The sequence below is a fragment of the Acartia tonsa genome, chromosome 8 (assembly GCF_053477335.1).
Source record: "Acartia tonsa isolate MP-2025a chromosome 8, ASM5347733v1, whole genome shotgun sequence".
Taxonomy (NCBI): domain Eukaryota; kingdom Metazoa; phylum Arthropoda; class Copepoda; order Calanoida; family Acartiidae; genus Acartia; species Acartia tonsa.
Genome location: NC_137267.1, coordinates 7,380,480 through 7,408,371, shown reverse-complemented (window position 1 = coordinate 7,408,371; position 27,892 = coordinate 7,380,480). Strand labels below are relative to the sequence as shown.

General features: G+C 33.4%; 1 protein-coding gene across 2 annotated transcripts; it reads right to left on the bottom strand.

Annotated features, from left to right (window-relative positions):
* Positions 1-264: 264 nt before the first annotated feature.
* LOC145325900 (galactoside alpha-(1,2)-fucosyltransferase 2-like) lies at positions 265-27,684 on the bottom strand. 2 transcript variants are annotated; one of them, XM_080168900.1, is made up of 17 exons: positions 27,552-27,684; positions 25,883-25,988; positions 24,846-24,902; positions 24,465-24,499; positions 19,033-19,072; positions 18,271-18,338; positions 17,747-17,830; positions 16,792-16,842; positions 16,355-16,428; positions 15,715-15,802; positions 13,523-13,561; positions 13,049-13,130; positions 12,302-12,435; positions 9,318-9,392; positions 1,132-1,216; positions 884-928; positions 265-505 (listed from the first exon to the last, which is right to left on the bottom strand). In XM_080168900.1, exons 1-17 carry the CDS (start codon positions 27,629-27,631, stop codon positions 419-421), a joined length of 1,230 nt encoding a protein of 409 aa, XP_080025026.1. In that variant the 5' UTR covers positions 27,632-27,684; the 3' UTR covers positions 265-418. The 2 variants fall into 2 exon arrangements, with proteins under 2 accessions (XP_080025026.1, XP_080025025.1); XM_080168899.1 differs by lacking the exon at positions 16,792-16,842.
* Positions 27,685-27,892: the final 208 nt, after the last annotated feature.

Here is a 27,892-nt window from a genome sequence, read left to right as displayed (position 1 = left end):
CAACATGAATTTGTATTTCCGCCGCATTCTTTTATCAAAGTTCCATATTGTGCCACTTAAGGATTTGAGAGCTGTAACTTTCCTAATAGCGGAGTTCCTTTGAGTTGATTAAAAGGGGGTCTTTCATGTACCAGATAATTTAATTGCAAGGTTGCTAGTTAAATCTTGCCTCCCTTTATACAATTACGTGATAAAATGATAATTAATAGTGATATGTAGTCTATTTGTGTACATAAACATTTATTTCATTTTCTATCTTATATAATAAATATGTATAAATTTGAAATTAACTTGTTTGAAAACAGTGATATGACTATGGACAATAAATATTCCTCAGCCATTTTCTAAGAGTGGTTTTACCCTTAGGGGGGGGGGGAGTATATATAAATTAAACTGCTATTGTCCTCTATTTCCATGATTAAACCTCTAAAGCTACCCAATCTAGATGTAGAGATTTCATATTTCCATACATACTTCCATAACTTGCTGGAATTACTGCTACCTCCTAGATATATTATATAGATAGATAGATGGACATTCATACATATAACTAGTAAGATAGATGGACATAAAATTAAAGACAGATTACCAGATAGATAGATAAAAAGTTAGATAGATGGACATACATATATGTAGATAACTAGATTGACAGTTGGACATATATACAGTTAACCAGAAAGAAACAACAAGAAAGATGGATATACATAGAGATAACTAGAAAGATAGATGGGTATTTACAAACATTTAACCAGATAGACAGATAGATGGATATACAATATACATACAAATTACCAGATAGCTACATTTACACAGATAACCTAATAGACAGATAGATGAATATACATACAATTACATACAACAGAAAACTAGAAATAATATATACCTTATTTGGATTAAGGTAAGCCATCCACCAGGATATCTGAGATCTAAATTTAGGCTTATCCATTTAAAGTTATTGGATATTCTTTCTTATTAAATACCCATGAGAAGCAAAGCTTTAGACAATTAGTTAAATAGAATATTATCATTTTAGTCACAGAAATCTTGATAAAAAAGTAGCAATCTTTCTTTGATAGCAGCCAATATGAATATGTTTATCTTAAATCTAACCAACAGGATGGATATTTTCCTGAGCAGTATGAGATGGTCAACCATAGTCATCAGAATAAGGTCGTCCAGGTAGTTCCAGGTCTCTCCATCTCCAACATGGACTATACTAAATACAAGGATAATAATATCCAGGTATAGTTCCAGCTCTCTCCATCTCCAACATGGACTATACTAAACACAAGGATAATAATATCCAGGTATAGTTCCAGGTCTCTCCATCTCCAACATGGACTATACTAAATACAAGGATAATAATATCCAGGTAGTTCCAGGTCTCTCCATCTCCAACATGGACTATACTAAATACAAGGATAATAATATCCAGGTATAGTTCCAGGTCTCTCCATCTCCATCATGGACTATACTAAATACAAGGATATTAATATCCAGGTATAGTTCCAGGTCTCTCCATCTCCAACATGGACTATACTAAATACAAGGATAATAATATCCAGGTATAGTTCCAGGTCTCTCCAACATGGACTATACTAAATACAAGGATATTAATATCCAGGTATAGTTCCAGGTCTCTCCATCTCCAACATGGACTATACTAAATACAAGGATATTAATATCCAGGTATAGTTCCAGGTCTCTCCATCTCCAACATGGACTATACTAAATACAAGGATATTAATATCCAGGTATAGTTCCAGGTCTCTCCATCTCCAACATGGACTATACTAAATACAAGGATATTAATATCCAGGTATAGTTCCAGGTCTCTCCATCTCCAACATGGACTATACTAAATACAAGGTTATTAATATCCAGGTATAGTTCCAGGTCTCTCCATCTCCAATATGGACTATACTAAATACAAGGATATTAATATCCAGGTATAGTTCCAGCTCTCTCCATCTCCATCATGGACTATACTAAATACTAACTGGCCAGAGTGCACGTTTTGTACGTAACGTATCAAACCTGAGTACGTTCACTATGTAATAATTATTTATATAGCAGGAAAATTGCTTTTGTTTCATAATTCTAACTTTAATAATAAAAAAATATAAAGAAAAGAATATTTTAATAAAGGGATTTTTTATTCCAAAAAGCATTATTGACTCTTAATGTCCCCATTTGAGATTTTTTACATATTTTCCTTTTTTGGCTACATGCAAAGAGCTTTTTAGGTTCTTCATAATTAACTTTTTTCTATTTTTCTATGGCAAAGTCATTTTTAGTAAGGAATCTCTTTTAATACTGTGCGCATTGAAGAATAAAACAAGTAACTTTTTATTTCATTTCAATATCTTTACAAATAAGCAATCTTGGTTCAAATTGTCGCTAAAAAGGCCTTTAATAACTTGACATTTGAGTTAATATGTCATGTATCAATCAAAGGGATTAGGAGATTAAAGGGGGAGGAGTGAGGAACGAACATGAAGATTTTTAATACTATCAAATTTAATTAAAATTAAAGCATGAATAAAGTTAGTCATTTGTTCTGTAGAAATAAGCATTTTTAAGTTAAATTTTAAATGTAATTATTAGAATACTTTGTTAAGTATGCTATAATGTCGTTTTCAAGTAAAAAAAAAAGAATTTAGTTGAATGTTATAGCCCTAAATTCTATAAGAATAAAGCAGCACACATACATTTTGAATTCTTTAAGCTCTAAAAAGCGCTATTGTTTCAAGAGATATTTAAAAACACCTTTTATAAAATTTATCCATATTTCTATAGAGAATAAGAATATATAATTATTTTTTTTATACTCCTACTGGTTGTTTCCCAAAACCGGAAAACGCAGTTTTTTCTGAAACACCTTGTATATCATTCTGACCTAATGCTAAACTGTTGCAGTTTCAGAAATATGAAACTATGGCGACTAATAGCATAAATTTAGTATGAATGATTGACTGTTCACATATATTTCACATATATATCACAAGAATGTGTTATTGGCTTTTTCTCGAAAAGCCCTCATTTCCAGATTTTCGTTTTTTTACTAAATTGATAAATACATTGGGATGTTATAGAAGCAGTTAGTCTTATGCCAGGGAAATTATTTTTCTTTTACTGTCGCTTCGAGTGAACTGTGAAGTTGGTTCTACAAAAGACCAACACCTACAAAAGACCAACACTACAAAAGACCAACACCTACAAAAGATCAACACTTACAAAAAATCATAGAGCTGGAAGGTCTATAGCTGAAAATGGTCTACCATTATATCTGTATTTATCAAATTAATGAATAAAAAGAATGCTTTAAATAGATTATAAACGTTACAATTATGAGAAAATTATTTTTTTGTATCAATGTAGAAAAAAATTGCAAGAAAATCTTCCAATTTTGAAAAAAAATCTTCCAATTTTAATGATAAAAATCTTCCAATTTAAATGATAAAAATCTTCAAATTTTAATGATAAAAATCATTACACACAAACATTTTGCAACAAATGGCAATCTTTTTATGAAATGGCAGAAACGGCGCTGAAACAAGCTTTTTTTACAATATCTAACAAGGAAAAGAGAATCCTAGAAGACGAACATTGGTACCAGTACATGAAAATAAAATCTAATGGCAAAGGAGATACTACTGAATACATGTTTTGACTGAAGAGCTGGGGGGGACATCTGAGATGCCAGTTTAGTACATCAGAATTGTAAAAATTATTTGTATGTATTGTTTGTGCTTCTATTAATAAGTACATAAATCAGTTATGTTTTACTTTATTAATAAATTTGATGTTTAAATATATGTGTTGGTCTTTTGTAGGTGTTGGTCTTTTGTAGTGTTGGTCTTTTGTAGTGTTGATCTTTTGTAGAGTTGGTCTTTTGTAGGTGTTGGTCTTTTGTAGAGTTGGTCTTTAGTAGCAACGCCTCAAAAAAGTGGGTGGGGTAACTGTCATAATTATTTCTTTTGAATGATAAGGGTAAGTAAATAGCCTGAAATTTTCAAATAATCATTTCATTCAGTTATTTTTTTGCCATTAAATATTGATATTTTTTGGTGGAATAAAAAATAAATAACAGGTAAATTTGTTATTCTTTTATATTATTCTTCAGTTAGCAGAAATACATTATACATCCATCAAAAAAATATGAAAAAAAAAAATCTTTTTCTCAAGAGCTTTTTAGAAACTTTGGTCTTAAAAATCTCCATTGATACATGCTTGAAATTATTTTTTTTCTTATTCTGTTGTAAAATTGTACAGTGAACAAGGACATATGCTTCTTTTGATGATACATTAAGAAATAAATGCTGTATACCCTAAAAAATACTTTTTTGTGGGTCTTACTGTAATTATTTTTTGCTGAATTCCCTATAGTTGTGTCTAAAAAAAAACAATAAAAAGGTTTGCATAATTTATTGAATCAAGACAAGTTAAACTGGTAAACAAGATTAAAATTAGAATTAAGGCATAATTTTATAGAACTTTTGGTTGCTGTCACCATTACTCCACCATATAGATAATCCTTTGCCACTGTTATTTTGGGCGTGCCAGGCGTCTAAAACTTTGTTCAGCTCAACAATTACAATCTTAAAGCTATTATTTCCAATATCCTGAATTTTGAAGTTTGTATTACCAAAGATTGAAAGTGCGGTTCCAGTTTGTTGGTTAATAAACTGCTCCCCAGATACAGACATCTTCCATAGTTGATTTGGCTCCCCAGTCATTTTGCCAAAGTTAAAACTAGTATCTCCAACATTATACTGCAGCACTTGGTCTGAATCTAGAAGGTGAAATCTGGTACCAATCATAAAAGCAGGACCATCTGCAGCTTCTTCCTTCTCACAACAAGGTATGTCCTTTGAGCCTCGTGGTGGTAATGGACAGTGCTCCATATTTAGTGATACTCTGGCTGCATTCTGTAGTTGACCTGGATTGTAGCCATTGTGAACCATTTTCTCATAAGCAGAAAAGAAATCATTAATCCAAAGACTGTTGTCATATGCATACTCTTCCATAATCTTATAGAGAGGAGTGTCTCCTATAGGATAGCTCATATTTTGTTTGGCACAGCTAGGTTGACCCCATGACCACACAGCTCCACCAGTGTTCTTAGCCATTCTATCTCCAAAATGCTCAAGTCCTTTGCATCCATGTATAACACCATCAGTGACCTTGAAGTCCAGGTACAGACCCATTTCACAGTTGAGAGCAATTTCATCTTTACCAATAATAAGTCTCCATCTTTCACATCCTGAATTTGGATTTCCATCTTCTTCATCTTCAGTTCTAGAAACTGTGCTGCCAACTGGAGGATCTGGAATACATTGTTGACCTGGACCAGCTTGCTTAATGCATTGCCGATCAAAATCACCCCAGTGCCAATCATTATATACTGATGGACACACATGATTCTGATGGATCCAGAAGATTGGTCCGCCTCGTTGGGTCATCTTTCTTGTGTGGGCCAACCATCTAGTTTTAGGTTTTTTACCATAAGCATCTCCAACATGCTGGCACTTCTTGTCATCAATAAACCATCTGTCAAGACCAACAATATTTTTGTAGTAATCATTATTTATCACATTGAGTGCACCAGATGTCCATGTGTAAGGAAACAGGGAATTGCGAATGTTAGCTCCACCTAATGTATGAGCACCTAATATAGCAGCTGTTTCTCTTCCAGTAAATCCAAAATCATTTTTCATGTATTCAATAGTGGTAGGTCCATCACCTACAGGATTTGGGTGATGTTCTGCTTTCAGAGCCTTGTAAGGGAATTCAGGATCATGTTCAGTACAATCAGATCTACCATACTGGAACTGAATATCCCTGGATGGTATGGTAAAACATTCTTCAGTTCCTGGTTCATGGACACAGTGGCTACCAGGTGTTCTAGGATTGTTCCAATCCTCACAAGCTAAGTTGTTTCCTTCAACTCCCCACTCAATAGCTACTTGACCTGCATATGCCCACAAATCAGCACGTGATTTACCTGACTCCTTAAGTGACACATTCAATGGGGGTACAAACCAGGGAAATTTGGGATCAGTATATATCTTTTCCAGTTCTCTGACAACACTTCCCAATCCATTGTTGTCTGTAGAATCCACGTTAGAATAATTTTTAGCCATGCTAACACCAAATTTAGGAATATCAACTCCCTCCCAGTTTAGACAACCATCACAGCCTCCAGTTCCATCTTGATACTTGACACAGTCATGGAAAGAAAGCCTCAGTGCTTTGCTTGCATAGAAACCCCACTTGAAAATTCCATATAACTTTGCCTTTACACGAAGTAGCTCCTATTTAGTCCACGGGCCACCAGGAGTACCTGGGACATAAGGGCCTGCAGTAGCAAAGCTGACTAGTAGGAGGACAGAACAAACCTGCCCTAGTCTACAATACATTGTTACTGATGATAATCAAAACAATTATCTTAATATATATATTTTTGTTTGATTTATTAAACACATGTTCTTGTTTTTTTGTAATAAAAAAAGAGATTAATTCAAAAGATTCCAGCTCTGTCAATCTCCAACATGGACTATACTAAATACAAGGATAATAATATCCAGATATACTTCCAGGTATACTTCCAGGTATAGTTCCAGCACTCTCCATCTCCATCATGGACTATACTAAATACAAGGCTAATAATATTCAGGTATAGTTCCAGGTCTCTCCATCTCCAACATGGACTATACTAAACACAAGGATAATAATATACAGGTATAGTTCCAGGTCTCTCCATCTCCATCATGGACTATACTAAATACAAGGATAATAATATCCAGGTATAGTTCCAGCTCTCTCTATCTCCAACATGGACTATACTAAATACAAGGATAATAATATCCAGGTATAGTTCCAGGTCTCTCCAACATGGACTATACTAAATACAAGGATAATAATATCCAGGTATAGTTCCAGGCCGTCCAATTATTGATTATCTTGAATGCATTACAAATAAAAGATAGATTAGCTAGATTCTCTACAAATACAAAAAATTTTAACAAATAATAGAGATAATCTAGACATAGACTTAAAATCCACCAGTAAGACAACAGTGAAGGTACATTACAGACATTTCGTTTGCATAATTTTATGCATTTATAGTTGAATTTCTTAAGATACAGCTTTTCTTGGGTAAATTTTATCATGCAAAAATTTATTGTAAAGTATGTAAATATTAGGGTTGGCAATCCGAATCTGCAATCTGTCCAATGTTTGGACAATTTTTAAACCCCGAATCCTAATCCACAATTTAAATAATTTCATCATTTCTTAACTACATGTAAAATGGTGGGTAACATCTCAAATTTTTTGTATTTTATTATTACAGTAACTTTTCAAACTTAGTCTAGGTTAGGTTAGGTTAAGTAAGGGCTAGAATTTTTTTATTTATTTAAAGAAATTTAAGATATTGCTAGAATCTGGAATCTGCAAAAAAAAACTAGAATCCACGGAATAATTTGCTTCATTTTTGGCGAATTTTTGTAGGAATCCGACCCAAAAATTTGGCGGATTGCAAACCCTAGTAAATATATTTATACAGGGTCATTCAAGAGAAATGATTTAAAAAAAAATTTAATTATGCATAGAAAATAAAAAAATTATGCAAAATGCTTTTTATATTTGGAAAATCTATTATGAGACATTTATGTTACAAATATTTAAAAATTATTATTTCAACAAATTATGCCCAAAAAACCGGTTTTTCCAAAGACCTTTTTTTCGAAGATTTATGGACTTCAAGGGTGTGCAAAAAATACACACATTTTAAATTTCAAATTGCGTGACTTATGTTAATAGTAGAAAAATGTTGCGCATACCGTTGGAATCGTCATAAGCTCTAGTTTTTGAAAATATAAGACCCGTTTTTGTGAGATTGGTAGTTTAGGAGCTATATTGAAAAATGTGAGAAAAAGGTTGAAAAGTTTTAAGTAATTGGAACATTATACCTCGTAGCTCCTATACTATATGTAGCACAGGAATGATTTTTATATATTAAAAACAGAGCTTATGACGATTCTAACGATATGCATAACATTTTTCTACTGTTAATACAAGCTGCGCAATTTAAATTTCAAAAAGAAACGCATTTTTTTTACAACCTTTAAAGGACGCCTGCAAGAAATACCACTCTTTAACTGCTGAAAGACTGCCACAAGAAGACCCAATACCCCAAATTTAAAGCCTTCAGCTTTAATAACAAAAAAGTTCTAAGCATTTCAAAATAGCATTTTATGTACAATGGAATTTTTGAAAGATTTCCAATGCTCATAAAAGAAAAAACAATATTAGATTACGTCGCCTAGACACAAAATTATAACCTTATCTTTGTCAGAAACTTAGATTGCCTGTAACTGATTACATTTTTACAATAAAAACACCACATTTCATAGTCAAAATCTAAGAAAAAAATTCGATTTAAATTGCATTTTTAAACGAAAATCATAGCGGAAACAAAGGGGTAAACTAATACAAGCTTAGCTGTGATTGGTTGTTAAGCTGATTCAGCCTTCTGATTGGCTACAGTACATTCGGTACAACGCAAGTAAAACTTAATTTTTTTTAATGATTTTGACTATAAAAATGAATATTTTTATTGTAAAAATATAATTAGTTACTGGAAACCTAAATTTATGACAAAAATAAGCTTATAATTTTGTTTCTAGGCCACGTAGTTTAATTTCAAAGTTTTCAACATGAGCATTGCAATTCTTTCAAAATTTTCATTGTACATAAAATGTCATTTTAAAATGCCTAGAACTTTTTTGTTATAGAAGCTGAAGGCTTCAAATTTCGGGTATTTGGTCTACTTGTGGCAGTCTTTCAGCAGTTAAAGCGGGGTATTTCTTGCAGGCTTCCTTTAAATCAATAAATCTTCGAAAAAAGGCCTTTGGAAAAACTGGTTTTTAGGGCATAATTTGTTGAAATAATCATTTTCAAATATTTGAAACATAAATGTCTCATAATATGTTTTCCAAATATCTAAAGGATTTTACATAATTGTTTTATTTTCTATGCATAATTAAGTTTTAAAAAAAATCATTTCTCTTGAATGGCCCTGTAGGTATAGGATGAAGAGCAAGTAACCTATGATCAGTTGAATTGCTCAGGATAAAGTTAGCTTTCTAGAAATTATTTCCCCAAAAAATTTCATTGCCTGTGTAAATTGAAAGCAGTAAATAAACAAAGGTGTTTGTCTGGTATGGAATCCCTTTTAAGTTTGACAGACTTTAGGGACAGATGAGATGGACCATCTATATATATTATGTCTATTTATCAATTATACTTACCTAGGTTGTCTGCTGTATTCATAATTTTTTATTCTTGGAATTAGGTCCACTTTACAGGTTAACACACTTGTACATCTAAAACAAGAATATGGATGACATTTGTAAACGAAATCTTTTTAATTAGAAAAGATGAGTATAAAGAGGGGAAAGGATTTGATCTTATTGGTACAGCTATATTTAAACATACTTATCTAAAACAAGAACTTGTTTGACCTGAGCTTTGCAGTTTTTAGAATATAGGTGGACAAATGGGAAAGTATTTGATGATGAAGGTAAAACCTCAACTTCATACTCTGATTTGCTTGTGCATCTGTATTAAGAACTTGTCCAACCAAAGCATTTAAGCAAAAAGGATAGTTGCATGAAGTGCATTTCAGAAAAATAATTTCAAGCATAAGTTACAAGTATACCAATAAACAAATATAATTTTGTAATACAATAAATATCAAACAATTAGACATCACTAAATAAATCTTCATGCTGTTTTTGTGAAAATGAGCCAGCTATATAAATTGCACATATCACAAGAATTTGATTTTCAAGTCTTGATTTTTTAAAACCTACATGATAGAAAATTTAAATTCTTTGAAATATTTGCCCTAAATCTAGTTTAAACTTTTGATCAGGAAAAAAATATGCAGTTCACTAAATTAAAGTTTAAATACATTTCGTGGAACTACACTTTTGATAAAAAAATCTAATACAATGTTATTGATGGGAGGATTAGTATTATAAAAAGGGAAAGGGGACTATCCACAAACGAGAGCAAGTGATTTTAAGCACCTTCCAGCAATAATTTTAATTCTAAATGTCATTCAGGTGAATATACTAGGGTTATGTTCAATATTGTTACATCAATTTAAAAAAATAAGTTTCACTATAATTTTCTATGAATAAAACTTTGAAATGTTTACTTTTGTGTTACAGCAGTTTGAACTCAACAAAATATTTGATGATATGTAGCCAAAAAATTCATATGAAACCAATTTCAATTTTATACCCCCCGCCCCCCCCCCCCCCCCCCCCCAACTAAAAGACTGGGTTAGGTTAGGCTAGGTTAGGTTATATGGCTAGGGGTCCAAGCGCCCGAGTCTAGGCAGGCTAGGGGGCCGACCGCCCGCGGCTAGGCAGGCCAGGGGCCGTTTTTCTGGGGGGGGGCAGTATAAAAATTGTCAAATTTTGAGGAAAATTTCCTAAGAGGATAATACCCATAACCTTAGTTAATTCACTAAAAACATTTAGAATCACCGCTGGAAGGTGCCTAGAATCACTTGCTCTCATTCGTGGATAGTCCCCTTACGGCGTATAAAAGAAGAAAATCTAAGATTAGAGAGGTAAAATAATATTGTGTGTAAAATGTTAGATTTATATGAAAGGGCTTTCCATATTTATGCAGGTGCATTGCAGTAATTATATTTTTATTGACATAAAGAGAAAATAATGTTATTGTAATATTTATTTACTTAGATAATATTTATACAGTTTTATCGGTGTTTTCCCGTAAAGTGCCATTAAGCAGTGACCCCCCCCCCTCTTGAAAATGAATTGAAAATAAAGTGGGAGGGTTGTTTTTTTTAAGAGTTAAGTGAGAATTATGAATTTAAGTAAAGGGATATTTAAACACCTATGCAGGAATGGATATAGAATTTACGGGGATATTTAGACAGGGGAATAATTGTCTTTAATTAAGGTTGCTAACATGGTAATTTATTTGTCAGATAGTTAATTCAGTAGGGGATGGAAGGGGGGGGGGGGAGCCTTGAGGTTGGTTATTTCAACCAGTTACAATTTTCACTCTTCTGGAGTAAGATCCAAGTAATAATAGATTCTTTTATGCAGGTTAACGACAGAGCAAATAAAATAAAAAAGTTTTATTGATAAAAAGAAGAATCTTTTTGTCCTTTATTTACTTAGGTATACAATATACAGTTTTGTTTAATTAATATATAGATTAATAATTACTAACAATTTTTTTTTTAATATAAAAAGCTAAGGTGTATACAAGTTGGAATTTGTAAGTTATGTACAGTACAAACGCACAGTTTAATTGGTATTTTTAGGTAAACTTTGCATCAGTCTAGGTAGGTTAACTACATTGTGATTTCATGTTCACCCCGCTTAGAAAAATTGCTCCTTGAAAACACAAAAGTACTTATTCCTCGAGACACCATTTAGGGCAATGTCTCTAGAGGCTATGGTCGAAAAAGTATACAAGACATTTTTCATATTTTCATTATTATTTTCTTATTGAAATTTCGTAATTTTTTAGAAGTTTTGAAATTTGTATTGATCACGGTCAAAAGACAGAGTAATTCTTGCAAACAATTACAAGTGAACCAACTTCTTCTTCCCCACTTCCCTTTAGTTACTGCACAAAACAATTTATACATAACACAATTTTCAAAATTTTCAGCAATTTCAATTTATTATCTACTAGCGGCTTTGCCCCTAGCCTCTAGGGGCTTTGCCCCAAGAGATAATTTTAAAAAAAGTATTACTGGTGCTCGTAGTTTAATGTGTTTCCCCAGAAAACATTTTTTTTTTTTTTTTGGGGGGGGGGGGGGTTGGAGTTGTCCCTACCCCCAAGAAAATAGCTTAAAACCACCACAGGACATATAGGTATATACCTTGAAGAGTAGAATCCAATCGGTTAAGTGGTTACCGAGATCTCAAGGGTCAGACGGACAGACAGACATCGTTCTACTTTGTATTATAGATTATTAAGACTTTAATATCAGCTTCGCTCTTAAGCATGAAAAAACAAGGAATCTAAATGGATAAGACAATGGCTGATAAATTTAATGTACACAAAATTACCCTTACTGAAAATTATAAGTAGTGGTTGAAATGTTTGGACATTTCAACCTTTCTTATCCAAATAATTAAAATTATCCCCAAAGTTGTTAAGAAAACGCTATGATAAAACTTTGAGGCCTAGTGTAATAAAAAGCCCAATGTCCACTACCTCCTGTGAATAAACCTACCTTGTTAAGAAAACTGTTTCTGTGTATTTATCCATAAAATATTGAATTGCCCTTTCAACAAAATCAAATTTTTCTTTTGAAGAAACTTTTTTCAGGCTCTCGAAGTCTTCCATGTCCAGGTATATTCCAACTACCTGGTAAAATAAATAAATTTTCAGGGATCTAAAGGGATAAGACAATGGACGGTAAATTCAATAAAAGTTCCCAAAGTTGTTGTGTCAACGAATAAGAAAACGTTATCAAAAAACTGCGGGGACTAGTGTAATAAACAGCCCAATGTCTCCTCTCTATCTGACAATTTTTTTATTGCTCAAGGTCAATTTTTCTTGGAAGGTTAATGTTAGCCTCTAAAATAGATTTAGAAATACGTGGATATTAGGACAGGAGAAAAATTTTCGTCAAGTTAGCTTGGTAACGTGCCACCTACATTTTTAACTTTATTAGTTAGAGTACATGATAATCTGGTGTAAGATCTACTAATAAATCCATTACTGTTAAGGAGGACCATATCGTTTCAGTGGTTAGCACACTCCCACAGACACACATCCTGTTCCTTATGTAGTAATGTCAGTCTCTCTCGTTTCATGGGTTGTTCAAAGCGAAGCTTTTCTATGACTAGATAGCAATTAGAATTTCCAGAGGCATTTGTTGAATTGTCCTAACGATTTCAAACTTTTCATAATTCTAACTACTTGTAAGAGTTGTGAACTAAGAAGAAGGCAAAAACACATGAAAATTTTTTTTTACCTTTGTATTTGGATTCTCTTTCTTGATATTTTCAATATATTCTGAATGTCTTGTTTTCCTGCCAAATCTAACAGAAAATTCTCTAAAACATTATGATGTATTTATAGTTATTTATCACATCGAATGATAGACAGCTTTCAGCGGATATTAAAATGAAGATTAAATATAATCTTTGAATAATCAAATTTGTATTAGCGAAGCTATTCTATAATACACTTTGTGTGTCTGTCCGTCTGTTCTGCCATGGCGAAGTTAAAACTTTCTCTCATGTCGAATGTGATTCTGACAAACAATTCTAAAGGAAAATTTCCCCACAACCCCCTTCCGACTTTTCACCCCTTCTTACCCACCCCTCTTTAATTACATAAAAAAAACAAAATATACATCCACCTTATTATAAAAGGTTTCGTGATTTTTTGTAGAATTGATTGTTAAAGTACTTTCTTAAAGTACTAATACAAATTAAATACCTACTTTAAAAGTTCTGGCCTCAGCTTGTGATAAAATTGTGCCCTAAAAATATTTAAAAAAAGAAATATGGATGACAACATCCATAAAAGAGAAGCTCTGAAATGGAAGAACAAACAATCATTAACAATTGTAGAGTGTCAGAACAGAATAAACTGAATATTAATGTAATTATATGTACAAAATTGTAAGTAAATTTGTTGCAAAACTGATTAGATATATGATATTGTTTGAAGACATACTGACGTTTTTGGGACTTGATTAAAGAGATTCTTCGCTTACAAAACCATACCTTTTTTGTAAAAGGAATCAGTATTCAAAGAATCAAATTAATAGGATAATTTTAACATACAAAAATTAGTTGTCAAAAAAGTAAAAAATCAGCTTGTTTTAAATGGACGTACAGACTTTCTGGTAGCAAGTATAGAGTTGCTGCGCTTTCTTAATCGTACCTAACTGTTAAAAGAACCAGTATACAAAGTTTGAAATCGATAGGACAATTCTTATCTGTTTAAATTAACGAAAAAGGCTAACTGTAACGGACGGACGGACCGACCCTAATTATAGAAAAGCTTCGCTTTTAAAAATTCAATTATGTATGCATAAAAAATAGTTTATTAAATGAGTAATAAAAGAAACATAATAAAAGTATAACAAATGTATTTTTAAGTAAGACAATCCTTTATACAGGCCCGAGCAAACAAAAATGTTATTGATTTTATGATTTTATTTTATTAATTGTGGAAAATTTTTGTAATACGATGCTATACCCAGCAAGATATTTCGCCGTAGAGTCGCCTTCGAGCTCGTGCAATTTTTGAACCGATTCCTATGCTACCTCGAATCCCATTCGCTATGAATTAACACCTAATTTTTTGGCGATAAACGTTGGAAAATCGGCCTTTCAAGCAAAAGGTAGCATGCGAGTTCGCTCTCGATATCGTCGCATGGTAGCATAAATTAAAAGAGCGCGCGCGCGTTCGAGAGAGAGAGATCATACCATTCCCAAATTAATTTAATAATTAATCTCTCGCTCTATTAATTCATACTACTCTGCTACGATATCGATGGCGAACTTGCATGCTACCTTTTTTTTGAAAGGCCGATTTTCCAACGTTTATCGCCAAAAAATTAGGTGGTAAATCCTAAGCTACCATTAGAGATATCGAGGACGTAGCATGCTACCTTTTTTTTAAGTTTCGCTGGTTACATGATTTTATATTATTGCTGAGAATCGATTCTAATCCAGCGAATATTATTCGGTTTCGATGACATACTGGAAATTACTTTTACAAAAAAAAATTCTTGTTGAACCAGATGACGAAAAACAAGATCTGTGGAACGGCTGCGTTTTTTTAACAATGGCTATAGGATATACGTGGATATATTGACAGTGGAAATTTTTTCTTCCATTTTAGTTGCTAATATGGACTTCATTTATTGGTCAGTAGGAGGGAAGGGAATGTGGTAAGTGGGGTGGATTGGGGATATCATTATTTCAAACAGCTGCTAGAATTACTTTATCAGAGTACATGAAACTCTAATTAAATTATCCATGTAATAATACAGTGTGTGTTTTTTTATGAGCGGATAATAATCGGTTTCGAAGCCATACTGGAAAACAATTAAATATCTTATACAGTGTGTTTTTTATGAGAACTTTTTTGAAAGCAAATTTACCCCACTTATAGTTATCAGAATTTAATGATTTATGGTTTATTTTCTTCATTTCTCCAGGGAAGGAGTACTGGCTGCCCAAAGTCGACTGCAGAAACTCCAATTTTTTTCTTGCAAAGGGTAGAAGATTTAGGCATAAGAAAATGCGCTAAAACCATTTTTAGATGTTGACACCTAAGTTTTGAATTTTAGATTTTACTGTACTTTTAAAATAAAAACTGAAATATTTTTTTGGTGTTCTATTAATTGCATTAAAAAACGAAGAAAATAAGCCATTAATAATTAAATTCTGATAACTATAAGTAGGGTAAAATTGCTTTCAAAAAAGTTCTCATAAAAAAAACACACTGTATATCCATTTTTGAAGCGCTCGAAAGAGTCATGTGTGACACGTCATAAATATAAATCCATCTCTTTATTATGGGTTTCCTTTAACACTTCTCCTCTCATCCCTCCTTTTTAGACGTATTTTTATGACGTCACTCATGACACTTTCCAGCGATTCCCATTTTTCAACCAACCTGTTAGCATCTCGTTTGAAGCGAAAATTTATTGTTTCAAAATATTTTTTCTTGCCACTCTTTTTCGTTCTCTCATATCTATCTATGTCTAAAACAAGTGGATATTATGACAGTGGAAAAAGTATCGCCCATCTAGGTTGCTATTTGCCCTGACATTTATTGGTCAGTTCGTTCATCCAGTAGGAGGGAAGGATCGTTATTTTAGCCCTATACAAGTTTCACTTTAATATTATATTCTACACGTTAATCCGGTGAAAGATCAAAGTAATAATAAATCCATTTCTGAAACATTGTCTGTCACAGATGTAAAGAGAGCTAATTCTATAAGAATATTCAAAAGATTATGTTAAAGAAACCATGCAGGAAATACACTGCTTTAACTGCTGGAAGAGACTTCAACAATTAGATTCAGTGCCATAAATTTGAAACTTCAATTTTAAAAACAAAAATATTGAAATTTTAAGGAGTTGAAAATCTTTAAGACTTTTTTTTAACCCTTATATAAGAAATTAGCTAGAAGCAAAAATTAACGCTAATTTTGAGCAAGTTAGAATGTCAGTAACCGCATATGTTATATTTAGTATTGTTTGAATTTGACGCTTAGTGGCGGCTGCCGAACCCTGCCATTCACAGTTAATACCTGTTTCTCTAAAAGTGAGGTTACACTTTTGAACATTATGAAATGGATACAGGCTCAAGTCGGGGAACAGAGACCTAAAATAAAGTAGAGATATGCAAAAGGGGGTGTAGATCCTCCCCCCCCCCTCTCACCCAGGCAAAATTAAGAAGGGTTACACATAGCTCAACCCCCCTGGCAAAGTAGCTTTTTTTCATAAAACGGATAGCAATATCAATTGAGCCAAGGCATTTTATCAAGGCTCGGCTTTGTAAGCCTCAGGGAAAATAAAAAAATCAACCGGAAGTTTAAAGCTGACCCAAGTACAGTAATCACTCTTTTGAAAAAATAGTCCAAACATCAAAACTTGTTTAATTTGAGGCTGCCGAGCCCTACATGTTAGCACAATCAAATATTTTTAAGATATTGCCAATTTTGTAAATATATCAAATCAAATTAACCTCATAAGCCTGCAGGTTTTTGATGGAACGAAGGCATATCTAGAATCCATTCTAAAGAGTACAAAATTCTTTGTAACTAAAAATTTTAAATGTTTTCTTATATTTTATTCGATTCCTTGGAGCTTTCCTTTAAAAATTACAGTTAACACAAAACACCCTCCCCCCCCCCCCTCATTTATCTATCTTTATTTTCATATCCTTATAATAAAGTAACAGGATGTCTGTCTGTGTGTTTGTGTGTCTGTACTAAAGGATATCGCCAACCGCTGAACCGATCGGGTTCTCCTTAACAGTGTAGCTTCTCATATGTCCCGGGAAGGTTTATGACTATTTTGGAGGAGGGTAACACCACCCACCCAAGAGAAATCACAATAAATCGAAATTTATTTTCAATTTTGAAAATTTGAGTACCCCCCACCCCTCAACAAAGAACAACTAATTTAGGTTAGGATAGGTTATAGGCTAGGGAGCCGAGCGCTGCGGCTAGGCAGGCAAGGGGGCCGAGCGCTGCGGCAAGAGTTGTTCGTTGTCAGGGGGGGAGGGGGAAGGTACTTAAATTTTCAAAATTGAAAAAAAAAATTCTAAGAGGATATTACAGAAATTTTTTTTAAAGTATAGAGACTCCTATTGCGGGGTATCGTAGAAAGAGACTCCTATGCAACCTTGAACGCAACAAAAAAAAACTGAACATTTAAAGTGCCATTAGAAGCCTCTAGGGGCGTAGCCGCAAGTATCTAATAAACTAACGGATGCGCTAGCATCAAGTGACTCCATAATAAAAGGGAATGTGAGTAGGGAAGAAAAACAGCCAAAAACCGTCACTATACTAAAATTTAAATAAAAAATAACCTAAAACCACCCCAGAACCTTCCATAAATTAGAGAATAATCAGTTTACCAGTTATCAAAATCTTGGTCTACTTCATATAACAGGATATGTATTTATGTAAGCGTACCTTGCTACTCCATAAACTGTAGCATATTGAGTCATCATGGAGCCAAGCTCTCCTTTGTCTTCATCCATTAACACAACGCCTGATCTGTAAATATTTCCAAAATTAAAGGGGACCATCCTGGATCTAAAGTGATAAGACAAAGGCCGATAAGTCATCATGGAGCCCAGCTCTCCTTTGTCCTCATAAAGGAGGACCATATTGGTTTAGCGGTCCCTGAGATCCTTCGGAACATACTGATAGACATTATGTTACTTTTATATCCTATTATATAAAGTAGTAAGCGTTTTTTGTCTGTCCCGAAGGATCTCGCTAACCGCTGAACCGATATTGTTCTCCTTTACAGTGAAGCTTCTTATAGGTCCTGGGAAGGTTTTAAACTATTTTTCGAAAAAAATTATTTTTATAACTCTTTGGAAACTCAAATTTAAAATAGGATGAGGTCGACTTTTCCTTCTCCTACCAGTGCAGTGACCCAGAGGCTTCAAGTGGCGTAGCCGCTAGTTTAGATAATAAATTGAAATTACTGTGGACATCCAGTCAATGGGGGTAAGGGTTCTGGTATCAGCTCATCTCCTTCTAACCCATAATTTTCCTTTTAAAATAATAAAAATAAATAAGTAGCGCAGCAGTAACAAGTAGGGTTGGGCCGGATATCCGGTTTGGCCGGTTATCCGGCCGAATACCGGATATCAAAACTATACGGTTACAGGATATCCGGCTGATTTTTGACGCCGTATATCCGATTATCCGGCCGGATATCCGGTAAGTTGCCGGATATCGAACATTAGCCAGATATCCGGCCGGAACCGGATATCCGGCATTAGACAACAGCCGGATATCCGGTATCCGGCCAAAAAAGTATCCGCCCAAACCCTAGTAACAAGATAACAACATATTAGATCTGTAAAGAAAAGAAATATTATATTATCTATGATGTTTTGATATTGAATACAGGGATCATACGGGATAGGACAATGGACAATAAACTGATGTACATAACTAATGATAATAAACAAGATTGCCCTTTCTGTAGATAAAAATAATTGGTTGAAACGTTTGGATACTAATAGTATTGAACTAACAAATAAAAATTAAGTAAAAGATCCAGAAAAGTTTGGACACCACCTTAGGTAACAGATAATCAAGGTTCAATTTGAGTTCCTTGAGTGTTTTAGCCAACGAATAAGAGATAGCTTCTAAAACTTTAAACAAAATTTAGTCCAGTATCCCCTCCCTTTCTGGAGATATTGAAGCATCTGTTTTGAGCAAAATACATTGGAACTTACCAGCCTTTTAAAGTCAATTTCTTGAGGTTTTTTCTTTGGCCTGAAATACAATTCCTGTTGTTGATGAGTTTGAATATAGTTTTTGTCAATTCACTTCTGATTGAAAACCTCAGGTGATGGATGATAAAATGTTTATAGAATGGAACCAAGGCACTAACATCCCAACTATTGCAGACTTCTTACTTTTTGATTGTATTACCTTTGTCGGAAGTCCTAACTGCACAGTCAGTAATTATGCCTGTTTTGGGGGTTGGGATCGTCCCCCCCTCCCTAATCTTGAGGCCACTTGGGGCGTGGCCGTTAGTTTTCGGTTAAAAAGTATATAATCATATCTAATGTAATTTTACATTTCATTTAGACAAAATTAAATAAAAATGATTGCTAAAATCTTAAATGCAGCAAAAATAAAAGGTATAAAAAATTCAAAATATTGAAGCTCCAAAAATAATAATTTCTCCATTGTCCTATAATATTCTTTTGTGTAAGAAATTCTGTACAGATATATGACGTAAAGATAAATCAATATCTATTTTAGCAATGGATATATTATATTACTTGGATCTTGCACCAGATTTTAATGTTCTCTAATAAAGTGAAACTTATAACGGGCTAAAATAACGGTGCTTGCTTACATGTGGTAGACTGGAGCACCAAAAACACCCCCGACTTATTTTTTTTTTTGGGGGGGGGTAGTTTTGAAGAAAAATAAGGGGGGGGGGTAGGTATGTACAAAACGCCAGAAAGTTAAGTGAGGTAAATCAAGTAAATCCAGTATACCAGGGGCATGAGAGAGAGATATATCTCTGCACAGGTAATCTTAAGGAGAATACATCACAAGTGTTTTAATGGGGAAGGGGAGTCTGAGAGTGGGGGACAGAAACTTCTAGATGACAAAAAGAAGCTGCACAAAAACTTTTAGCCCACTGGCTCAACTAGAAGCTGCTCAAATAGGGTAAGAAAAGGTGGATATCCAACCCCAACCCCCCTATTGACTAAGTACTCAGTGAGGGCCCGATCTTATAAGGTTGATTTTAGAGCTTTTATGGTTGTTGTCGTTCTTGTTTTTGTAAAACAAAGAAAATTCAGAAAATAATAAACTTGAGCTCAATCAGCTGACAATCTACAAATCTCGAATTCATATGGTATATAAAAGTTTCTTAAAGTAGTTTTTTTAATTTTTAGTGATTTCTCTTGCAGGATGTGCCAAAACAAATATAGAAATAAAAAACCCTAACATTAAACATTAAGGTACAAAATTTTCTGATTAATGTTCTTGTTCCTGCTGTAAATATAAACATCACAAAAACAAATCTTAAAATTAATTTCAATTTTACTTGTGCACAGAAATACAGAGTGAGGTAAGCAATATTTTCATATCAATTCTTATTATTCACAGGATTTATCATTCATTCTTTTGTATTAATCTCTTTTTTATTACAAAAAAGAAGAACATGTGTTTAATAAATCAAACAAAAATATATATATTAAGATAATTTTTTTGATTATCATCAGTAACAATGTATTGTAGACTAGGGCAGGTTTGTTCTGTCCTCCTACTAGTCAGCTTTGCTACTGCAGGCCCTTATGTCCCAGGTACTCCTGGTGCCCCTTGGACTGAACAGGAGCTACTTCGTGTAAAGGCAAAGTTGTATGCAATTTTCAAGTGGAATCATGCAAGCAAAGCACTGAGGCTTTCTTTCCATGACTGTGTCAAGTATCAAGATGGAACTGGAGGCTGTGATGGTTGTCTAAATTGGGAGGGAGTTGATATTCCTAAGGTGGGTGTTGGCAAGGCTAAAAATGCTTCCAACGTGGATTCTACAGACAACAATGGATTAGGAGATGTTGTCAGAGAGCTGGAAAAGATATATACTGATCCTAAACATCCCTGGTTTGTACCCCCATTGAATGTGTCACTTAAGAACTCAGGTAAATCACGTGCTGATTTGTGGGCATATGCAGGTCAAGTAGCTATTGAGTGGGGAATTGAAGGAAACAACTTAGCTTGTGAGGATTGGAACAATCCTAGAACACCTAAAAGCCACTGTGTCCATGAACCAGGAACTGAAGAATGTTTTACCAGACCATCCAGGGATATTCAGTTCCAGTATGGTAGATCCGATTGTACTGAACATGATCCTGAATTCCCTTACAAGGCTCTGAAAGCAGAACATCACCCAAATCCTGTAGGTGATGGACCTACCACTATTGAATACATGAAAAATGATTTTGGATTTACTGGAAGAGAAACAGCTGCTATATTTGGTGCTCATACCTTTGGTCGAGCTAACATTCGCAATTCCCTGTTTCCTTACACATGGACATCTGGTGCAGTCAATATGATAAACAATGATTACTACAAAAGTATTGTTGGTCTTGACAGATGGTTAGTTGATCACAAGGAGTGCAGGCATTCAGGAGATGCTTATGGTAAAAAACCTAGAAGTAGATGGTTGACCCATACTAGCAAGTTCACAAAGCGAGGTGGTCCAATCTTCTGGGTACATCAGAATCATGGGTGTCCACCTCTAGTTAATGAGCAATTCAATGGTGATTTTGAACGTAACTGTATTAGGAATGCACCTCCAGGTCTACAATGTATTCCAGATCCTCCAAAAGGTAGCACTGTTTCCAGAACTGAAGATGAAGAAGACGGAGATATGAGTTCTGGTTGCGAACAATATAATTTTATAGTTGGAAACGATGAAATTGCTCTAAATTGTGAAATGGGACTGTACCTGGACTTCAAGGTCACTGATGGTGTTATACATGGATGTGAAGGACTTGAGCATTTTAAAGACAGAATGGCTGATAATGATCCTCGTAGAGCTGTGTGGTCAAGAGAACCAGGTCAAAAATGGTTAAGGGGTCAACCTGCCTGTGCCAAACAAAATATGAGCTATCCTATAGGAGACACTCCCATCTATAAGATTATGGAAGAGTATGCATATGACAACAATCTTTGGATTAATGACTTTTTTTCTGCTTATGAGAAAATGGTTCACAATGGCTACAATCCAGGTCAACTACAGAATGCTGCCAGAGTATCATTAAATAAGGAGTACTGTCCATTACCATTGCAAAGCTCAAAGGACATACCTTGCTATGAGAGGGAAGAAGCTGCAGATGGTCCTGCTTTTATGATTGGCACCAGATTTGACCTTATAGATTCAGACCATGTGTTGCAGTATAATGTTAAAAATTCAAGTTTTAACTTTGGCAAAATGACTGGGGAGCCAAATCAACTATGGAAGATGTCTGTATCTGGTGAGCAGTTTATTAACCAACAAACTGGAACTGCACTTTCATCCCTTGGTAATACAAACTTCAAAATTCAGGATATTGGAAATAATAGCTTTAAGATTGTAATTGTTGAGCAGAACAAAGTTTTAGACGCCTGGCCAGCCCGTAATAACAGTGGCAAAGAATTATCTATATGGTGGAGTCATGGTCGCAGCAACCAACAGTTCTATTTGATTCAGCCTACACTTTGATTTATCATTTGTTTATTGTGGGTTATTAAATAAAAAATATGCAAACTTAATATTTGTTCTTCATTCTAAATTTAACAAGGATATTATACATTACTAGCGGCTACGGCCTCTAGTGGCCTTTAAATGTTTTTATGTTTATTTTAAATATCTACGCAGCGCGACTATGCTAGCGACACTATGCGGTGGAAATATTTAATATTTTTGATTTTATTGTGATTTCTCTTGGGAGGGTGGTGGTACCCTCCGCCAAAATAGTTATAAACCTTCCCGGGACATATGACAATCTACCCTGTTAAGGAGAACCCGATCGGTTCAGCGGTTAGCGAGATCCTTCGGTACAGACACACAGATACACAGACACACAGACAAACAAAAATCCTGTTACTTTAGTATAAGGATTACTAGACATTAGACTAATATATTTATATGGGCCATCAGCGCTCAAAATTTGCCAAACTAAAAAAAAGGCTTCCTCTAACAATCAAACTCCTTTTTTATTTCATTGCAGTATTATTGCAAAGCTTTTTTATGATTTTGTTTGTCCATCCATCAGTACTTCAATATCTGTCTGTCCACAAATCTACTGAGGATTTTTAATAACTGCTGTAGTTTAAGATAGACTTCTGAAATTATCTCTCTTTCTTTTTGACCACTGAACATCTGCTTTATAACACACTTTGTACGTTTGTCCACCCATGGTTATTTTGTGCTAACCTATTTTTAAAAGGAAAGCTTCTCTATAATTAGGGTTGATCCGACCTTCCGTACGTCCGTAACAGATAGCTTTTTTTCGTTAATTTTTACATCTTAGAATTGTCCTATCGATTTCAAACTTGGCATGCTGATTCTTGTAGTAGTTAGGTACGATTTAGAAAGCATTGCAACTCTTTAATCGTTTCCATAACTTCCATGTTGATTTTTTAAACTTTTTAACAACAATTTTATATTTGATACAATTAATCTGATTTTTGGAGAAATGATTCCTATTACAATAATGTACAATATTATAAGCAAAGCATCTCTATAATCAAGTCCTAAAATTGTTAGTATGTACTTAAACAGTATTCTCTATTTAAGAAGTTTTGCAACAAATTTACGTATAATTTTGTCAAAAAATATATATTTATATGTTGTATATTCAGTTCTGAAAAAAGTTAATGTTCGTTTATCGAACAGTTTTAGAGCTTTGCTTTTATGAATGTTGTCATCCTTGTTTTATTTTATCATTCTTGCTTGCTTACTTTACATTAAACTGAAACTTACTTTACTAAAACTAAATCATTATATTATAATCTTAAGCGATTTAGCAATGATCAATGTAATTTGACTAAAGAAATAACAAATTTAATTAAAGAGAAAAATTTATAAAACAAGGATGACAACATTAATAAGTGGCGAAGCACAAAAAATCATGGATGGGAATACGTTTAAGTAGAATGAAAGTGTATTTATTAAAATCAAGAATAGATTTATTGGAGAAAATAAACACGAAACCTTGCTGAGTAAATCCAATTTCCCCCATAGCGTTACGGACTGACGGAAAGACAAAGTGAATTATAGAGGAGCTTCGCTACTAAAAACGCAATCTGATTTCGTGCATTTCATCTTTTAATAACTGTTTACAAAATACAAAGAAAAAGTCAAATAGGCATAATTTCTACCGTCAAATTGTCCTAGGACAAACATACTGACATGTCCTTCCAAGTCAAAGAGAAGCTGCGCTTTTAAAAATAAATTATATGCAAATTATGTTATTAAAGGTAACTGGACAAAGTATATCAAAAATCAGCCATGTGACGTCATAAAAATGAGGGATTATCCATTTCTTTTAGGTTTTTTTCTTTCCCACTTCTTCTCTCATCTTCCTTACTTTTATGACGTCACAAGTCTGATTTATAAGACACTTTGTCCAGATACTTCTTAAAGTATAAAACCAACCTCAATCTAATCTGCTTCGTTACTTCATTTCTAATCTAAAATCAGATAAACAATTTAAAAAATATAAATAAATTATAAATTTTTTTTTTAGAGATATCTTAATTAACAATAAATAATCAATAATTCTGCTAAAATACAGGGAGGGAGGGGACATTGGGCTGCGTATTACACTAGTCCCCAAAGTTTTATAATAACCTTTTATTATTCGTTGACTGAGCAACTTTTCTTTAATTCTATTTGTTTGGTTCATGAAGTTGAGTGTCCAAGCATTTCAACCACTAATTTTAGTTTACAGAAAAGGCAATTTTGTGTATTAAAATTGGGGATGTGCATTAATTAATCGGCCATTGTCTTATCCCTTTAGATCCCTGGCAAAATTACCTTATTATTTTCGAAATCATTCATATGGTTGAAGGCTCTAATGATGAGAGCAGCTTCCTAATATAAAAACAAGAATGACAACATCCATAAAAGCGGAGCACTGAAACGGTAGGACAAACGGACATTAACACTTGTATAGTGTCAGAACTGAATAATCAGAATATAAACATATAAAGGTCAAAGCAAAATTGTAAGTAAATTTGTTGAAAAACTGCTTGATAAAGGATAATGTTTATGGACATACTTACATTTTTAGGACTTGATTATAGAGTTGCTTCACCTATAACATTATACTTTGTTGTCCCAGGAATCAGTAAACCAAAAATCAGATAATCGAATGATTAGATCATATAAAAATTTGTCTTTAAAAAATTAAAAAAAACAACATGTTTAAAATGGACATACGGACATTCTGGTAATGATTATAGAGTTGCTTTCTAAATCGTACCTAACTACTAAAGGAATCACCATGCAAAGTTTGACATCGATAGGACAATTCTAACATACCTAAATTAACGAAAAAAAGCTATCTATCTCGGACGGACGGACCTACGGACGGACCGACCCTAATTATAGAAAAGCTTCGCTTTTAAAAATATCATAAGTAGACCATTGACCGTCTTTCTTAGCTAACTCTATTAGGCTTTTAAGTCACCCACCTCTCCGTAAAATTAGAACTGTCTTATATATGAATGTATATTTTCATTTATAGATAAATTGTCATTTTTTGCGTAATTTTAAACGAGTAACTTATGTAAAGGGAAACTTGCTGGTTTCCTAAAAATTAGCAAACGTTTACTTTGCCCCCCCCCCCCTCCCCCCGATTTTTTAAAGGGGCATTCGGTTAATTTTTTGGGTGTTCATTCATTGTTATGCCCTCCTCTGTAGACTCTAATGGAGAGCCACACCTCTGGAACAATACTTTTATTGATTTGGAAGTTATAAGGGGTATACCTTTATTTTATCCCCATATTTTATCCTGTCCTAAAATATGCGCGAGCGCGAAAGTTGCCGCGTATATTTTTTTTGGAATATACCTGTTCTTCTTCGTGTTCATACGGAAACAGCTCCCTGACAGTGTCATCCCAGCTCCCGTGATCACTTTCATCTCGGTGTCGATGGTTATGCAGGTTCTTGTTTGTACTTAATAAAAGTAAATTATAATAATTATATTGTTGCATGTGCCCTGCAAGTAGAGATGCTATGCGCCTTTAATTATTTATCCCCGGGTTCTATCCCTACTTTATGAGAACTTATCAATCGCTGTTGTTTATCCGTTTTTGACTGAAGCTAAATAAGTTTTTTTGCATTTCAAGGAAGCATTGTACATGGCATGGGGTGGATTTAGGCCATTTTGCTGACCTTTACCGCCCTCCAACCCTCCATAGAGACTAGGTGCAACTAGTTTAAACGATTAAAATTTTTACTACTACTATTAATGCACTGACTATTATTTGGTGAGCCTTATTCTACCCTCATGAACTTTTTAAAATATTTGTTTGTAACGTTTTTTTCATTTTTCGGCTACTACTAATTCTGTCTAAAACGTTTTAGGAGATTTTCTCAGCTTAACTGGATAAGCAGATTCATTTTTTTATTGTTATATTCAAAAGTTTTGACGCTACTAATGGATGTTGTCGTCCTAGATTTACACCATGAAGGGAAGCAAAATAAAAGTAATTACTGTATTTTAGACTTAATTAATATGTTTGATTAATGTATATAATGTTTAATATATAATGTATAACTATACAGTACACCTGCATTATTACTCATATAAATAAATAAACGTCGATATAGTGACAGGTGAAAATTTGTCGCCAATATTCAGATTGATAATATTGACCTCATTTATTGATCAGTTCGTTCATCTAGAAGGAGGGGAGGAGATAGAAAACGAAGTGGATGTGGTGTGGGATTGTTATTTTAGTCAGCTGAGAGTATTTCTTTATCAGCATACAAGAAAATCTGGTGCAACCTCCAGGTAATTTTTTTCACATAAACACGATGGTATTATCGAAGCATGTCTATAATCAAGTCCTAAAAATGTAAGTACGTCCTTAAGTACCCTGAATTAAAGAAATATCTCAACAAATTCACAAACAAGTTTGTATAAACTTACTAATTGATATTCTGCTCATTAATATAGATGGATCCTTAAAACATCAAAATTAGTGAGGCTCGCCCAAACCTTTTGTGAAAAATCCTCCAAAATCGCATTAAAAATCTACCAAAATTAAACAAAATATTATGTTAATAACCCTTTAATGATTTTATTTAATTTTAGTAGATTTTTTTGCGATTTTTCACAACATTTTTTAGCGAGCCCCACTAATTTTAGTGAGGCAGTGAGCCAAAACGTTTTTAAGAATTCACCTCTGAACTACACAATTGTTTAAGATTATTATCTCATGTTAGAGCTTCGCTTTTGTGGATGTGATCATCCGAGATTTTACTATGACTTATAACTTATAAAGTAGTTTTTGTCGCTAAAAAGAAGAGAATAATTTAAATTCCAGTTTGGCTTCGAAACCGATTATTATCCTCTGGATTAAATCCATACTGAGAAATCATGTATCGTATCGTTTTATATCGAGTTTTCTACAATTATAAAAATGTACAATTATAATATTAATCTTATAATTGTACATTTTTACATCCGCGGAAAGCTGTTTATAATACGATGCGATTAAAAACTATTTTCACCTTTTATGCACAAAAATAATCATTAGAACTAAAGCACAAATTACTTTTAAATTATGCTTATTTTTCCGTTTTACAGCCATTTTATTTTCACTTTACATCTAGAGGCCATATGTTGCAAACTAAAATAATTAATAATTTTTCTTCTATTGTTTTAAGAATTACTTTGTTGTAACTTTTTCTTTTTAATTGCAAAACGAATTTTTTTCATCAAAGCTCTTAATTTATTTAGAGAGATAAGGGACAGTGGGTTGTTTTTCACAATAGTCCCCAAAGTTTTAAAATAACGTTTTTTAAATATTTGTTATCGTAACTTAGGGGACTGAATTTTGATTGGTTGGTTC